Source organism: Mus caroli, unplaced genomic scaffold (genome assembly GCF_978045245.1).
Source record: "Mus caroli unplaced genomic scaffold, Mus_caroli_1 scaffold_11, whole genome shotgun sequence".
Taxonomy (NCBI): Eukaryota; Metazoa; Chordata; class Mammalia; order Rodentia; family Muridae; genus Mus; species Mus caroli.
In genome coordinates this window covers 73510094-73527563 of record NW_028227266.1, presented here as the reverse complement: position 1 = coordinate 73527563, position 17470 = coordinate 73510094, and the positions used below count along the sequence as shown (strand labels likewise).

Below are 17470 nucleotides of genomic sequence, written 5' to 3'. Positions count from 1 at the left end.
CTTGTGTTCCGCTGAGATTCCGCCAGGTTCCAAGAGTCTCTCTGCCCGCGGCTCAAAACCTTGCAGCTCTGTCCCCGAGCACAAACGCAACCCCGAAGTCGCGGAGGCCACCTTGTTCGGTCTTCGAAGCCTCCCTTAGCCCAATGCGCTGAGCCCTTGGAGAAGGAGGAGGAGAAGGTTGACTCCCTGAGCTGGCTCTTCCAGGTCTAGGGACACCTCTCTTGAAGAAAGGGGAGGCGGAGCGGGACGAAGCGCGCCCAGCCTTTCTCATTCCCTCCCACCGTCAGTCCCTTATCTCGCCCACGCGCCCAGCGCCTCACCTGCTAAGCGGAGCGCCGACATGCGCTGGAACTCCGGCTCCTGCAGCCACTTCCACATCCTCCGGAAGGTCTCCCGACCCGACTTGAGTTTGCTCCAGGGCTTGGGGTTTCGCAGCAGGTCCGAAAGGGTCCCCTGGGAACGGCAGAGCACCCTCTGCGCGAAGATGGCCTGTGGGATGCTGTAACGTTTGAGCTCGGTGGTGATACGCTGCGCCACCTCTTTGGTATTGATCTCTTCCATCTGCCCTGAATTACTTCCATTGCTGACCTGCGCGCCGGTCACCGAAGGGTTGGGTTCTCGGGCTGTGCCCAGGAGCTGTCCGTGGCCCTGGGCATTCAGGTGGGCATGGGGATGGTGCGGAGGAAGGCCGTTGATGGGTACCATGCCGGCCGAGGTGGGCGTGAGGTGCTGCTCCCCGTGGCGACCGAGCATGGCAGGGTGGTGGGCTTCAAAGCCATTTGGGGTGAGCATCTTGTCGGTGGGCATAGCCGCGCCGGGATGAGCATAGTGGGGAAGTCCTTGCTGGGAGTTGTGAATGCTGCCCAGACCGGAGCCAGAGAGGGGCGAGAGGCTCTGGCCCATGCCAGCCACGTCCTTGTGGTAGGGGGTATAGAGGTTATTCATAGAGGCCAGCCCGCGCTCATCCCGCATAAGTGTGAAACTACCGCTCACGTTGCCCGCCAGGCGCTGGTGGTGGTGTGGGTGGTGGTGGTGATGGTGGTGGTGATGATGGTGAGGGAACTTGTCGGACACGGTGGAGATGGGCGGCAGCGGCTGCAGAGGGGTTAAGGTAGTGTAGGTGGTGGGCATGCTCATACCTGGGGGAGTTTCACAGGCCATGGTCATGGTGGGGTGCAGGGGGCCAGCCAAGCTGTGCTCAGGGGCGCGGTGGTGGTGGTGGTAATCGCTGCCTCCGCTGCCGCCGTCCAGCAGGGACGCCATGCCCATAGAACGCGGGTGCGCGGGAGGCAGGTGGCTGCCGCGGTGTCCCACGGAGCTGCGCGCGTGAGGGCTGCCGCCCAGCAGGTCAGCAGGGGCGGGCACCGGCTCATGGCTCACCCCGTGCAGCTCGCCGATCGCCTCCATGGTCAGCTGTGCGTTCATCGTGATGCGGGCGAGCGGGCTGCAACATCGATGTGGCCGGGCAGAGGCGGCGAGGGGCGCAAGGAGTCCAGTCTTCACATCGGCTGCCTGCGACTGTGGCCTTTCTTCCTCTCACTGTGGGGATCTGTGTCTCTCGCTCTCTCTGTGTGTGTCTTGCCTTCTCTCTTGCTCCCACCTTCCCCTCTGTTTTTTTTTTTTTCTTTTAATATTAATTTCCAGAAAGGACCCGTGCTGTTGGAAGAGCGCGGTACCCCTAGCCCACCCAGCCCGGCCCCCTCTCGCCCCTCTTCTTAGAATCCTGCTGCCCCAGGCTCCCTTGACGCGGCCCGTGCGCCTGCCGCGGCTGCTGCCTGCCTGTGCCGCCCGCCAGCTCGAGCCATGGCTCGGTTACTGTTGCAGACTGTGGCTGCGATTCGGTAGCCGCCGCCGCTGCCGCTGCCCGCCCTCACGCCCGCCGGGCGCAGCGCGCATGCGCGCTGCCAGGCCCCGCCCCCTCGGTCCCAGCGCTCCGTGACGTCCCAGCACAAATGAACCGAGGGGGTGGGGTGGGGTTTGGGGGTGGGGGGGGGCAGAGCTTTCTCAGCGGCGCCGAATGGCCCGGGATCAGTGAGCACGTGCACGGGACGCGCGCAGAGCGCGACCTGGAGCCGCCGCCACAGTCCTCGGAGACTTGCTACCTCTTGGTCTTCCTCACTACCTCCCTCTCTCTTTCCATCTTGACTTTCTTGCCTGGTTTTTGTCACCGTGAGCCAGCTAGTTTGAGAACCAGAGCCCCTGAGTCTGGTTGCTAGTTCCCGGTACAGGTTACCGGCGGGGAGTAGAGACTATGTCATGGCCCAAAGCCCGCTCGCCCATTGGGCTTTATTCCTTAGAGGATCGCTGGAGACCAACTCATTCCCTGTCCTTAAATGATTGTTCTACGGGGACTTGGGACGTATATACCCTGAAGGCCTAGGTCGGGACACTGTATCCCGAACTGCCATCCATGGTCCTCTCAAGTACTCCTCGAACCATTTTTCTCCATCTGAGCCCGGGGCCGAGGAGCACTCAGGAATCAGTACTCAGTGAGGAGCACTCAGATCGAGGCCACCCCTCACTGTCCCAGACCTCAGAGAAGGTCTGTCACTTTGCTCCCAATTAAGATGGCTCTCCCACTTTGGTTAACTCTGCTTGGAGGATACTGAGGGAGACAGGAGAGAGGGCCTGGTTAGCATGGAAGGGGGCGGGGAGGGGGGCGGAGCTGGTTTTTTAGTTACTCCACAGCCTTTCTAGAAAAGAACCTAGAGGCTTGGAAGAAGTACCCCACGCAGGCAGAGTGCACGCGGCTGAGCCGAGCAGCTTGGACCGCAGGGACGCTTTCCTTTTCCTGGCGTCCCTGCAAGAAGCCTCCAGATTTGAAAATCAATTCAGCTTTGGGCATAATTGTGCCCCTGTCACAGTCACGCTCCAATCCGGAATTGAACCCGGGCCTTCAGCCTGGTGGGGACGCGTGGGGAGGCCCCCAGTGTGGGACACACACCCGGCCGCCACATGCCGCGGCTTTCTTTTATTTACAAAAGAAAGAAAGAAAAAAGTCCGTAACAAAAGGCAGAGCCTTGTCTGCTTAGGTGCTTTTATCCCTTGGAGAAAGGACAGATGTGCCCATTGTCAGGCCCTTGGCAGTTACGGCCGGGTCAGCGCCGAGCCTCAGCCTGGGGCTAGCGGTGCTCACAATAAAGATAGCCTCAGAGCGGGCTTTCAGGGCTCAGCTACTGAACAAAGTGTCTGAGGCCTGCTCTGCGCCAAACACAGAACCCACCGCCTGTGTTTCCTTGTAACGGTTTTCAGAGAGCCTAGGATTGAGTCGTGGTGGTGGGGGTCTATAAGAAAATTTTGGTGTGGTCAACCCAGGGTGTGGTAACCCGAAATCTCATCAGTTAAGGTACAAACAGGCTCATCTCTTAACCCAAGTGCCTGCCTCTAACAGCACAAGGCCCACAGTCAAGGTCAGTGGATACAGAAAGACTTCCTAGAAGACTAACTCTGCTGGGTCTCAACATCAGAACAGGATTCATCCTACCCAAATAATTCCTGCGGACCCTACTTCAAGTCAGCTTGGTCATGATCATTTAGGAATCTGAACCCCCCCAGGAAAAGGTCATGGGGGGGATACATTGGCCAAAACCAAAATAATACTAATTTAATTTATTTATCATTGCTTCAGATACACTCAAGTACAAAATATTTTCTAGAAACCAAATCTACCTTCCTTCTTTTCTTTTCTTCTCTCTTCTTTCTTGAACTCCTTTCCAGTAGTATAGAGTGCTTGCATCTCTTGTAAGACCAAAGGATGGGTTGAAATAATCTCAGCTCAACTGTTCCTTCCACCATATTTTAATCCCATTGAAATGATTGATCTGCCCTTATGGCCATCTCTTCTTGAACGACTGTTCCTTTAAAAAGAAAGAAAGAAAGAAAGAAAGAAAGAAAGAAAGAAAGAAAGAAAGAAAGAAAGAAATTAGTTCATATATCGTTCATGGTGCTACTGTCCTCCAGTTAATTAGAGACTTGATCTTGGACGTACTCCTTCACGGTGACTCTTAGCTGAGCCCCTGGAGCCCATCCGGAGAGGTGTGGGATCAAGGAGCTCAAGTCTGCTAAAAGGGACTCTTGTCCAAAGGTGTCTTCTTTCAGCTTTGGTTCCCAAAGGAGAATAGAAGTTGAGGAAGGATCTTTTGGCCTTGCTCCCCTCAGTGTTTGACATCACCCCACCCCCACCAATCTCAGACTTGGCTTACAAATCTCCCTCTCTCTCCTCCTCTTCCACCACCACCTCCACCTATTCCTTCGCCTCCTTCTCTATTTTACACCTTTTTTTTTTTTAAAAGCACTATTTTTCTGTAGTTGCTGAGTTAGAAGCATGGTGTTTTTCACCCCTCAGAAGCATTTTCTGTATGATGGGTAGAAAGGATGTTTTTCTGGTCTCTGAGGGAACTGGAGTTACCTGCTGTTATCTGGTCTTCATCTAGGAGTGCCCAGCACAAAGCTTGTCCATCCCCCCTCCACCCCCCCTCACGTCTTTCCTGCAGCCTATAGTACTTGCCTGCCTTATAAGACCAAAGATGGATTGAAGCAATCCTAAGGGAAGGGAGAGGCTATAGAAGAATTCCTTGAAACTGGACAGTTAAGTGTGTGAAGCAGAGAACTTAACTGCTTCAGTTCTAAGCAACTGAAGGAGAATCAAAGAAGAGCAATGTAAAAACTATTAAAATACAAGTTTAAAAAAACAGGGGCTAAAGGCTCAACTAGATGCTTGTTGCAGGATTTTCATGTTGGAACCCAACTTTTGTGCTACTGGGGCCTTGAGCTGGGCAAAGGCTCTATCACTGATGTTTCTATATGTAAATGCCTGGGAGTGGTTAGGTATGTGAAATTTGTCCTCTGCTAGATTGGCTACAGTTTGCAGGGCAATGCCATCAGACTTGTGAAAAAGGCTGTTCTTGTAAATGCTGGCCACGTGTGCGGTTCTCTAAGAATGGCCCATGTGATTCAGGGTTAATGGCTTGGTTTTCTTTGTGAACAGTAGAGGTGTAACATATGGACCATTCAAAAGAAATGTTTCTATGCTCTTTGGGGCATCAGGTGTTCAGTCTTTATTTGGTGACTGCCGTCCTGGGTTTCAGAAAGTGTTCCTACCCAGGGCTTCAGGTAAGAGATCCTTAGCTACAGCATTTGAAGCCTAAACATTTCTGAAACTTGAATGAAACTCCCAGGGAGGGACATGCAGATGGCATCTGGCTTCAGCTGAACTCTTGATAGAATGGGGTCAAAGATTTTATTCTAGCTGCTTCCTGTAGGGTTCTACTGTTGTGCCCAGAGTCTTTCCCTCTCTGGAGAAATTTATTCATAAAATTGCTGTTGGCTTAGAATAGATAAGAATTACAGAAAAATGGTGGCCTGATGATTTACTATTGAAAACAATTAAAACAACACATTATTTCCCAGTTCCATGTGATGTGGATGTGACTTCTCACTCTGGTGGAGGAAGTGGGGATCAGTGCTTCCAACACGCTCTTTCAAGCTTTGCCCCTGTATTTAATGTCTATATAGCTTTCATTCGTCTGTTCAGCTACCCTCTTTCCTCCCTCAAATTTGTTTTGCGCATGAAAATGGGTTTAAACCCAGCATTTCCCGCACCATTTCTTTTGTCTTTTATCCCCCAAATCCCCGAAGAAGATGCCGCCGGGCGGAAGGGCAGTTGGTTCCCTTCAACCCCACCTAATGAGGAGTTCCAGGAACTGCTTGGAGCCGCCTCGGTGGCGGTCTGAAAACTGACCACTCCAAGAGCGTTGGTTACTTCCTGGGCAAGGAAGAAAACCGCTTGCTCTCCTGGGACCCTGGGTTAACTAGCAACGGATTGAAACTCTTTCTGGGGGGGTCGCATACTTTGGCAAAGACTCTGTGCCTTCAAGTCAAGAACATCGAAGGGGTGTCACAGTGTGATTGAGGGAGAGGTGTTTGGCTCCTAGGTGACAGGTGGCAGAGCCACCTGCAGAAGGTTAACCTGACTCCTGGGAAATTGGGCTTCTATGGTCTGATCTTCAATGGGTTTTCTCTCTTAGTCATAATTTTATAGTAACGAGGGAGGAACCTTGCCCAAGATTGTGAGGGAGCAAATGGGGAGAAGATGAATTTTGCAGATTTGGGGTAGCAGTGAACATTCCTGAGTTTTGCAGATTTGGGGTAGCAGTGAATGTTTCTGAGTTTTGCAGATTTGGGATAGCCGTGAACACTCCTTTTCCAGTCCTCATCTCTTGGAAGTCTATGACGGATTAGCAGTGGCTTCCTGATGGTAGAGAGCCAAAGCTGGGAACTGGAAAGGAAGTGGGCCATGTGTTTGCATCATTCAAAGCGACTCAAAGAAGCGAAAACTCAGAGGGGTGGATGGAAGGCCAAGTGTATTAGAGATGCTCTCTAGTAAGATATTCTTCCCCGACTTTGGAGATAATTAGAAAGCAGAAGTCACCAGCCACCGCCCATCCTGGAGCTTCAGATGCGCAGGGCTTGGACCAGCCAACCTTCCACAAGTCCGGTTGGAGGCACGCCCTCTTGGCGAACTCTACGGTCGCCCAGCAACGCCGACGCAGGCCCAGAACAGCTGCACTTGGGAAGGAGGAAAACTCTTTAAACAAATCATTTTGGTGTCTAATCAATTAGTGTTTGCCCAGTCAAGTACCATAGATTTAACAGAATAATCGTTACTGCCCTTGTCTTTATTTGACCCACAGACACCTAGAAGATTTAAAAATAAAACGCAAGGTGTTCCAAGCGCCTGCCCTGTTGCCTGCTCTTCCCTCCTCAGCCTCTGCCTGGTTTGGTTTTTGCTTTCTCCAAGGGGAGATTCATCCGTCTCTTGGTACTTCACTTTCCATACTTCGTTTTCTCCCCACTTCTGTCCCGACCAGCCACATTATTGGTCTGTCCCCACCCTCGGTCTCTGACCCAGAGACTCATTGCGAAGCCTCTTTAGCCTGAGCACCACCCGTCACCTAGGATTATAGAGTGGAGCAGAATTCCCTGCTCCATGCCAACCTCCAGACCTTGTTGGCCTTCATGCGCCTTTCAGAACCTAAGATAAAAGAGTTCTTCTGCTTGACTATGGGGTTGGGGAAAGATCTTGGCCTGGGCGCCCTTTCGGGGAGAGGGGTCTTGCAGGCGGTAGAGGTTTTGCTCCGTAAATGCAACCAGTTGGTTTCTCTCTCTCTCTCTCTCTCTCTCTCTCTCTCTCTCTCTCTCTTCCTCCCTCTTTCCCTCCCCCCCCCCGTGTGTGTGTGTGTGTGTGTGTGTGTGTGTGTGTGTGTATGTATACGTGGGACTAAAAGGAAAAGGAAAAGGAAAAAAACTTTGGTCCCATCGCATCTCCACCTTGCCTTGAAGTAGAGTGTGTTAGTCGGTGTGACTGAAGAAGAGCCAACCCAGAGGATTATCAAGGCACAGGGAACTGTCTATCTGATACAGGCTTCTCTGGATCTGGCCCCATCCCATGGCTATGAGTAGGTGTGTGTGTGTGTGTGTGTGTGTGTGTGTGTGTGTGTGTGTGTGTGTGTCTGGGGGTGGGTGGGTGCACTGTTTTGCCACTGGAATCCCCGTGCCTGAGATGAGGTCCCAGACAACTAAAGAGAGGGTCATTAAGGCCAATACACCTGGGTAAGCTGCAACCCTACTAGGAGAGGGTGGGTGGGAGGGTGAAACTGCAGGGGAATCTGCCCCATCTCCACTTTGTCACCTTCCCAACCCCCAGTTCCAGATGCTCCAAATACACCAGAGTATTTCCTCCCTGTTGGAACTGCCTGGTGCCCTGGTTCCCAACATCACCTGAGAAACCTTCCTCTCAACAATAGATGATTATAATGTACTTGACTAATGCCCACATTTTCCTGTTTAACATACATTAATCCAAGTAACAAAAAATCAATATTGCTAACAACACTGCAAACAAATCCTAGTCCATCTCACACAAAAACCTCGGTAGATTTTCAATCACTCCTATCATCTTCAACCGTGTAAATCTCTGAGGCTACCCATAGCTCCTGACTACTGTGAAAGTCAACCCTAACTTTTCAATAGCGGCCCTCTAAAATTCCATTCTCCCCAACACTTTTATAGTGAATATATATGTGGAGAGGCACGGATGACTTTCTAAACCCTAGCCACCTCTCTTCTGGGGCCATTTCAGGACTTCGAGTACTCTTAAACCTGTCCCATTGGGTGCCAGCAAATACCCGAAGGTCACCGGACAATATTCTGGGTTTTGTTTTCTCTCCTGGACAAATCCCCATATGTGGCAGATTCCAGTATTTTTCCAGAGCAGGAGGCCCCACACCTCGGACCCTCTCACGTTTGTGCCTTGTCCTAGCTCTTCTGAATCTAATGTTGGTAGGGGGTTCTTGTTGGGAGTTTATTGTAATTATTTTTAAAAACCGGTGTTTTCCACCTGGAAGAAACAAACTAGAGGGGCCGGCTAATGAAGGAACTTAGGTTTGCAAAACACCATAAATAATTCATTATTGTATTTCAAGGGAAAAAATAGCTTTCTTAAATCATCCCTGTAATATAAATGGCAGACTTACAGTATGGTCCTGGTAAGTCTAAATTTTTAAAGGAGCAATATTCAAAGAGACATAGATGTCTGTATTAATTATTTATTCGCCGGTGCCTTCCTTCGTTTCTGACTTATTATTAATTAGGCGCCTCTAGTCTTTCACAGAGCGCTCCACTGAGCCGGTTGCAGCTTTAAATATGAATTAAAAGCAAATCCAAGCTACTGTAATGCGAAAATTATTCCGTGTCTTGCATGGCAGAGATGAATAGCCGCGCGGATCAATACCGTGAAACTCGGCTCCCAACGACAAGGTTATTGATAGTTCATAGTAATGACATTAATGATGGAAAAAGGGAACAACCACCCACCCGCCTTGGAAACTTTTTAAGCCACTGAAACCCTGCAATAAAAACGGGAAAGGGGCAGGAATTGGGCTTAAGTGTAAGAAGAAAATTATTTATGAAACCCGGACAAATGACTTCGGAACCTTGATGCATTTGAACCTAACGCTCTTGGCTTCTGGCGGCCCTGGCTCCAGCTGGGGAGACCGCGAAAACCCCAAGCCATGGAGGGCTGGGGGGCCGGGTAAGCTACAGCAGCCTCAGCCTCCGGTGTGCTGCTTGGAGAACCTCTGCTCGGTTCTCCGCTGGGAGAGCCCTCTGGAGGCGCCCCGAAGGCAGAAGATTCTGGAAGTGGGTGAAGGAGCTGGGCCCCAGTGTCCAGGAGGGGACAGGAGGCCGCACCTCTGCGGCCAGTACTTCAGCCTAGGTTTTTCCTCTGGTTAGCTTGGCACTGGTCCCCTAAGCGGGGTCAAACGCTGCGGCCTCCTGGGGACCAGGGGGGTGCTGGACAGGTCTGTAGCGCGCAGCTCACCCGGGCCCTAGGGATGGGATAGCTGACCCCTCAGGCAGCCTAGGCTGCGCAACCTTTGCTTCCCACTGCACTCCACTTGCTAGGCGCCGGGTTAACGGGGTCTTGGCCCGGGGCTGCTCTGCGATGCTGAGAACTCTAGGCATCCAGAGCAGGCAGGCTCAGGTCTTCACCCACATCGGGTCCTCTGCGGCCACTGAGGCTGCCAGCCCTGGCATCGACCTCTCTCCCTGTCCCCTAACAGAGGCCACAGCTAGGGGGAACGCGGGCAGCGGGGGATATGAAAGGTTACATCCTGACCCTGGGAGGCTGCTAGAAAGGTCAGAGCCCAAGGGACAGTTGCAAACTCGTGGTCCCCTCCTCCCCTCTGCAAAGAGCTCAGTCGCCCGGTCCCCTCCTCCCCACCCCCCAGCAGGAGGACAGGCCTCTGAGGGCAGAGGTCGTGGTGACCCTGACAGCCACGCGAAGGGCTGCCCAGCCACTGCGGGTTGCTGAGGGTAGTCAGGCAGGCCTGGCCGCGATTCTGGTGTATCCTGGCTTAAGTGTTTTGGGTTAGAGCGGGAAGTTGCGACTTTTGCTCTGGCGCCGAAAGGGGCAAGAGGACGTCCGGTGCTGGGGGCAGGTGGGTCGATCATAGTTTTCTTCAGAAATAAGGCTGATGTATTTTTGTCTATTTGGTCTCTTAATACACTCTCCCTTCCTCCTTCTCTCCCTTTCTCCGTTTCCTTTCCAACACAACCTTTCATTCTTTTCATCCTACATCCTCTCTTCCAGTTTTTCCTCCATCCTTCCCTCCTTTTTCTCTCCCCTACCTCCAGTCTTGTTTCTTGCCCCTAGCTTCCTGCACTCCTCCACCTCCTTTGGCGTCTGCACCCCTTGACGGTCAAAGTAAAAGATGCCAGTTATTTTGAGCACCAATACCAAGGAATCCCCTCCCCCCTCTTTGAAGAAGGGGCAGGTGAGCAAAGGACCCACCTGCGCTTCCTGCGCTTCTGTGATCCCTTGCTGTTGCCCGACCCCCTTGAAGGTTCTCAGCTAGATTTTTTCTATTGCCAAGGTTCGTCTGGCTGGAGCTCGGACTTGCCATCATTTGGGAAGAGTTTCTAGGGCTTCGTAGCCTTATGCTGACTCCGGACGTCAGCGTCAGCAAGACTTCTGCGTGCTTGTTTTTATTTTACTTTATTTTATTAATTAAAGAGGAAAATCGAAATGAATCTCAGAGGCTATAACTACTAAAATCACCACCTGAGCCTTAGCTCTATTTCAGGACATAAGGGTGGCTAAGTTGAAACCGGTTAGACCAAACCCAAACTTCCTGCTTCGGAGAAAAATCTCTTTTGAGGTCCACTATGAAGTTTGTGTTTCAGAGTAGCAACACCCCCTATTGGATCCACGGGCCCCATCCCCACAGGGTAAACAGAGAACGAGTCTTTTCAGAAAGGAAACACAACAGACTGCAAAAGAAAAAAAAATCACTTGATTCTGGAAAAAAATCAATATCAAAATTAGATTTATTGTCTGCTTATGCGATTAAAAATGACAAAGTGTTGGGTTTTATTTTCATAAAAAGACAGAAGGCTGAACAAAATAATTTACTATTGAGTTCTTTTTGTTTCATTTGCCTGGCAACACCCCGAGGGGCCTAAGGCAGTTGGGAAGTGCAGTACCTCTGTCAGGAGCATCCTGAGGGAGAGGAGGGAGAGGCAAGGACACCTTAACTCAGATTTGGTGCTGTGCACGCCAGGGGAAGAAATTTCCCAATCTCCAGTCTGAAGTGACTGAGTTCTGCTAAGTTCTCAGCTATGCTATGCTCCAAAGGAATACTGGATGACCCCCACATGACCTCAACCCGGTATCTCAAGTCTTGTTTCCCAAGGTAACTTTTAGTTCAGGATGATCTACTTAGTTTTTTTCTGGACTCCACAGTCCCAGACCTCAGCCAGCCACCCCTATAGAAAGGACTGCTTAAAGTCACCCTCCCCTTGTCCCCCATAGTGGTTTGTTTGTTTGTTTTGGTTTTCAGAGTTTGTGCTGGAATCAGCAAAATGTTTGTTTGTTTTCCACACCAACCTAGGCCACACACACACATCTTGTGGATATATTTGGGGAAATATAAATATGCTACATCTGAGATGCTATGATTGCATCAACAGCCTGGTTTTGGGGGGGTTGTTGTTTTTAAAACTACATAAAAAACACAAAAAAGCCCACAATGTATTTTCCTCCAAACTCCCAACATGTTCAATGTAAGTGTCAGAGTTCACCGCAGTTTCTCCATGTCTCCCATACTCCATGTTTCCCCGTACTCCATGTTGGGCATGCTGTCTGCAGTGTTCACTCCTACAATTTTACTGCCTGGTTCTGGAACAATGTGGCTTCTTGGCTGTGGTTTCACACACATTTAACAGTATCATTAGGAAAACAAACAAACAAACAAAAACAACCACTACCTATCCAGGTCCCTTAGCGCCCTTAAATGCACCTTGAGGTTTGTAGTCGGGCGGCACAAGCTGGGACTCAGTTAGAAAACCGTTAATTGCTTCCCTTTATGTTCTTGTTGCTGCTCTGGAAACCGGCCTAGAAGGTTTAGCTCCCAGTACTTGTTGAAATGAAAGCCCCGCCAGCCATCCCTTCCACAGACTCTCAGGTGTCAGGGCTGAAGGAGAAGGGTATGGGTTGACTTGTTCCTTGGAAATCTGACAGATTCTGAGGTCTGATTCACTTAAGACTTGCTTTCTTTTGAGTCGAGGTGACTTTCTCCCAGATGGAGGCAGTGAGGAGGTGAGGTGGAGGTCCCTTACTAGGCCAGGAGGGAGATGGGCAGGCACCCTTTGGCAGGTCAAGTTTTTGGGTCTCCAGCATCAGCTTCTTGTGACAGGAATGCGGACTCCGTGACTGGCTTCCTGGGGGACTCACCTGGTCTTTCTCATTGCCCGCTTCTCCAGCCTCATTTAGGGACTAACTCTCTCCAGCAACCTGGAGCTGTGAGTTCCAGAATCAAAGATCAGATATTCTCTGGGCATAGGCTCCTTCTTCACACAGTTGGACACTATGGCTGTGGCTCCGGTCATGGAGGCTGGGTGCCCACTGCCAACCAGACTCAGATCTCAGCGTACCATCTCCGCTCTAGCAGCTCCGTAATGCCCTAGAGTCTTGAAGGAGTGGGGGTGGGGTTGAAATTTAGGACATGATCTTCATGTGGCAGAATCCAAAGGTCTGGGTTAATATTTCTTCAAGTATTCCTGCCTTGGGTTAGCTTTGACCAAAAGCCTGTGGAGCGATCTTCCATTGTCTCCTTTTCTCCCCCAGCCTGGCTAGAGCTGGAAAGAACTTGCCAAATGAATATCCAACCTTCCAAGTAAGCAAATCTGTTCCAAAGGGGCCGACCTTTTTCCTGAATTGGAGCAAGGCAGGCAGAGTAAAAAGCAGGTTTCTATGCAAGGCCACGTGGCTCCAATCACCAGCATGTCTCCATCAATTCTTGCTAGATTTACTTGTTTCCAACCTCAGCTCTGAGCCCAGAGCAGCAGTAGTTAGAATTCTCTCTCCGACGAAAGCCATGGTCAATAGAATTCTGAGTATCAAATGAGCAATAATTTGCTGTGGCTACATGCTGGATAATGAAAGATGTTAGTGGGATCAATAAAAAAAATGAAAACACTTTTACTTTTACATCTTGAGTTACAGTTTTAGGAGAGGGAGAGAAGCAACCAGCCCAATGTTACTTCAGAGTCTTATAAGTCTGTCCCCAGAGCCAAGAGACTTCCTCACCATCTGACTGGCCCTTCCTGACCCCCAGGGCTTCTACTTTCTCCTGTGCTGACAGGGGAGTAGACTATTTGCATTAAATTAACTCCACAGGAACCAGTAATAACTTAACTGCCAGGGCTTCCCCCCCCCAAGGCAGAGATAAAATTAAAATAGTTTCCCGCCAGAACTAAAGGTCCCCTAATTGGTTCTAGTTTGCTGAAAATGTATGCAACTGTCTCAAAGTGAATCTGCCTCTCCACAGCCTCTGACTGCACACTTGCCCAAGATGGCTCTGGGAAGGCCTCTTGTCTTCAGTTGGACATTCAAGGGCAAGGCCACGTATTTAGTTCTTTTGGCTTCCTTTTGTTTTGTGAGTAAAGTCTATTCAGTTTTTAAACCCGTTTCCCCCACAGATATTAATTGCTCGCATCTTCTTCGTAGCTCTATTTGCTTTGTCCTGAATTGGAGCAATATGCTTTCAATTTATGTTGGATTTATTTGCCCCAATGTGTCTGCTTTACTCACTATTCGATCTCCAACACTTTTACTGTTTTGGTTGCTAAAGAATAGGTTACGGAAAGAACAGAGAAACAGTATACGTTTTTCAAAGATACCAAAACAAACAAACAAACAAACAAACAAACAAAAAACCCTGAGAAAATTACCCTGTGCGTTCTGCAAAAAGCAAGCACCACAAGGAAGCATCCTGCTCGCTCTCAGCAATGAAGTAGTATGAGAAGAATATTTGAAAATGTGTTTAGCTAAGTCTGCAGGCTTAAATGAACCACGTTTCCCCCAGTACTTAAAAAAAAAAAAACAAAAAACAAAAAACAAAAAAAACCCACAATCAGAACGCAAATTTAGCCACCAGAGAAGAGAACGAGATAGTTATACCACGGCATTTAAGATTCTCAAGGTCAGTGGCCGTGATTGTCTTTAAAAGGGTTGGGTAAGATTCCAAGGGGCGACGGGAGTAATCTGAGCGATGTAGAAACGTCAACTAGACGTGGGGGGAAAGAACAGACAGATTTCAGTTGGGGGTGTTGCTCGAAGGAATGGATCCCGCCCGTTCCGTTTGTACAAAACGCACAAAGCAGGTGCACGGGGCCGCGGCGCGCAGCTCGGGAGAAGAACCGCGCGCAAAGCTCAGCCGCGCGCTCGCGTGCCCGCCACCCGCGTTTACACCCCGCTCCGAGGCCAGCTCTCCGCTCTCATTTGCTGCTTTAAACTCGCGGGGAGGACCTGTTACCCACGGTGGCGGGCAGGAGGGCTGGGAGGGGGGCTCCCCCTTTCCGCTTCCCGGGCGTGACGCGGGCTCTGCCCTCCGCCCCCCGGCTCCCACTCTGTACGCGTGGCCACGAGCTCAGTCGAGGACCCGCGTGGCACACCTGGCCGCACTGACTCCCCCTTCTTGGTCCACGGCCGCGTGGACCTGAGAGGCTGGCTTACCGCGAAGGGCGAGTCGGGGCGCATTAGCGGATTTCATGGCAGGTTGCTTCTGACACGCGACAAGCTTTCAGCTTTGCCTCCTAGGAGCAAGGGAAACCCGAGTCAATTTGCATAATTTCCAATGAGGCATAATTTTAAATGAGAAACGAGTAAAGGAAGAGCTTAATTTTAACTCCTCAATCCCAGCTCTCCCGTATAAATCATCCCTCGCCCTCCCTGTGCAGAACCGGAAAAAGTAATCACGGCCGCGTCGCAGGTACCTTTTCTTTGCGTTGATTTTAAAACCCGGGACACAGCCGCCGCCACTTTCTGCAAAGCCCAGAGCCCGGGCGCTCTCAGGCCTGAGGATTCCTGCAAGGTCGCTGGGGTTAGAGAAGCGGGCCAGAGAGCCCACCGGCTTCCCCTCAGCACCTAGGGTCTGAGTCCCACTCAGAACCCCCCAAACCCCGCACTTCTTCGGCTCCAGCTTTGAGTCTGAGGAAAGATCAATTCCCTCCCTTGCGCGCTGCCTCGGCTCGCTGGCACACACACGTCTGGAGCCATAAACAAACAGCTAATTCAGGAACCGGAGAGCTAGGGAAAAGCCGGGAGAAAAGAGGTGACCCAGAACCCCAACGCTGGTCTCGGCTCGCACGGTGACGAGCCGCTCCTTTAGCTCAGGCCAGCCGCGCATTTGGGGACGCAACTTGCATTTGAATAGCTGCCTGCGCTTGTTATGGGCCCGAGAAAGCTCTGAAAGGGAATCACTATGCAAATTGTCCCAGTTACAATCGAAAGGTTCGATCTCCCGGAGCCGCCTGACGGAAGTTGATGTCAGCTATCTGTGCATTAGGCTGGCGTTACCGCCTTCGCCCGGCCTGCTCGCCGCCCCCGCTCGCGCCAGCCGGGAGGAATTTTTTTTTTTTTTTTTTTTTTTTGCTTATGTGTATATTTTTTCCCTAGTAATTAAAAAAAAGCGTTTTAAAAAAGAGGCTGAAGGTGGTTGTCTAGCTGGCTCAGTCCTGGGAGTCCCCAAGGGCACTCCAGGGAGGTATGGCGGCTGGCCTGCCCCCCTTTTCTTTTTCTTTCTTCTTCCCCCCTCTGCAGGTGTTAATAGTGTATCTGAAATCAAACATTTAGAATCGTGTCCTTCCTTCCTTCCTTCCTTCCTTCCTTCCTTCCTTCCTTTCTTTCTTTCTTTCTTTCTTTCTTTCTTTCTTTCTTTCTTTCTTTCTCTCTTTCTTTTTTCTTTTTTTAAAGAGCTTTGCAGGACTAGGAGGTGGAGGGGTGGTGGCGGCTGGGCAGCATGTCTGCCTCCGCCAGTCTGCTTTATCCTACAATGCAGGCTGCAGATCAATACCCGCTCACTGTAATCCCAGTAATTGTAGGGCTCACAGCTTTTATTTTAAAGAAATAGGACACTGGGATAGGCAGGCAGCGGAGGATGCGGGGTTGGGTCCTGGTGCCTCCAGGAATCTTTGGGATATCTATCTATCATCTATCTATCTATCTATCTATCTATCTATCTATCTATCTATCTATCTATCTATCTATCTATCATCTGTCTACCTACATATCTCTGGAAAACCAGGGACTCCCGGGAGTTCTCCACATAGGGTGGTGGCAGCACATGAGCCCCACCTGGGACTTGCCAAGCCCATGTAGCCTCTATCTGGGAAGGGCAAATTTGGAGGTAGAGTCAGTAGAGCAGGCAGCTCAGGATGAGCAAACCCTTCTACAGACCTGGTTCCTGCGAGGTCTGGTCGGCCTGAGCCGTTTGAGTCTGGGGTGCACACGTGCCAGATCCTGTTTACAGAGGATTCAGGACGTCAGCCTTTGGGCTAGAAATGGAGGGCCAGAGGCCCATCCAGTACTGGGCTGCAGGGAGCTTTTCGCTTGGCAGGCAAGGTTGGGGGGGGGGGGGACGCGGCGCAGGGGCGCTAGGACCCGGTGAAGCGGCCCTCGAGGCCGCGACCTCTCCAGGAGCTGGCCAAGGCAGCGCGTGCAGCCGCTGTGACCCACCTCAAGCCCTCAGGCCCTGCGGCCGCCCACCCCCAGCAGGCAGAGCCTAAGCAAGGCCTTCTCGGCCTGAGCCCCTCCACTGGCCAGCGCAGCTTCTGGCGCCCCCGAAAATGACCATCTGTCATTCAATTAATGTTTCAGGGCAGCTGATGGGGGAGCGAGGGTCAGCGACCCCAGGACAAAACGGCCTGCTGCCTCGGATAGGAGAAGTTCAAATGTTAAACGAAGAACATTGTGTCCTGTCCTGGTCCCGGCCCCCACCGGGCCGCAGGTCCGGCCTGTGGACAGCAGCGAGGTGAAGGGCAGCGGTCATTAGACTTAGATTTCAGCTCTGGGCCGGGCCCCTTCTGTTGGGCTATTTCGACCAGAAAACCTTTAACCCTTTCCCGCCAGCCCTCCCCCTAGGGTAGGACAGATTGTGGAAGAGAGAGACAGATGTAGTCCTATAAAGAGATCTGTTCACTAATCCACAGGAAGTGTAAACGACATACCTAGAAGAGGGGCTAATATTCACTATAGCAGACAGCCTCAGATAGCTAGAAGGCCCCTTGTGGTGTATGGACTCTTCTTTTAAGTGTAAAGAACCAGTCTCCTTTATACTTGAAAATATGTCAGCTGCCTCCTCGGTCTAGACTGCCCCACAATAAGATGAGGTAAAGAGGAACTAAGCGCTAGCTCAGCACTTAAGAACACTTGGAGCTTTTGCAGAACACCCAAGGCTCACAACGGCTTTAATTACAGCTCCAGGGGCATCTGATGCCTCCTACTGGCGTCTGTGGGCATCTACACTCACCTGCACACACACAAACAGGTACATAAGGAAAGAATAAATAAATTCTATTCATTAAAAAAAAATGAGATAAAGAGGGGGCTGGAAAGACAGCTCAGTGGTTA

The 17470-nt window shown here is 51.0% G+C and overlaps 1 protein-coding gene and 1 long non-coding RNA gene across 4 annotated transcripts in view; both read right to left on the bottom strand.

The window, feature by feature from the left end:
- The window catches only part of Onecut1 (one cut homeobox 1), a 29024-nt gene extending 27172 nt beyond the window's left edge, over positions 1–1852 (bottom strand). For both annotated transcript variants that reach the window (XM_021171907.3, XM_021171908.3), the window contains exon 1: positions 321–1852. In XM_021171907.3, coding sequence (XP_021027566.1) covers positions 321–1425 — 1105 coding nt within the window. In that variant the 5' untranslated portion in view covers positions 1426–1852. The remainder of the gene's footprint in view (positions 1–320) is intronic.
- Positions 1853–3678: 1826 nt separating this feature from the next.
- Positions 3679–15308, bottom strand: LOC110301992 (uncharacterized). Of its 2 annotated transcripts, none has more exons than XR_003837609.2 (3): positions 14836–15308; positions 14576–14655; positions 3679–3857 (listed from the first exon to the last, which is right to left on the bottom strand). It is a non-coding gene; the product is annotated as an uncharacterized LOC110301992 (long non-coding RNA). The 2 variants fall into 2 exon arrangements; XR_002378760.2 differs by lacking the exon at positions 3679–3857 and adding an exon at positions 10901–12989.
- Between the last annotated feature and the right edge of the window lie 2162 nt (positions 15309–17470).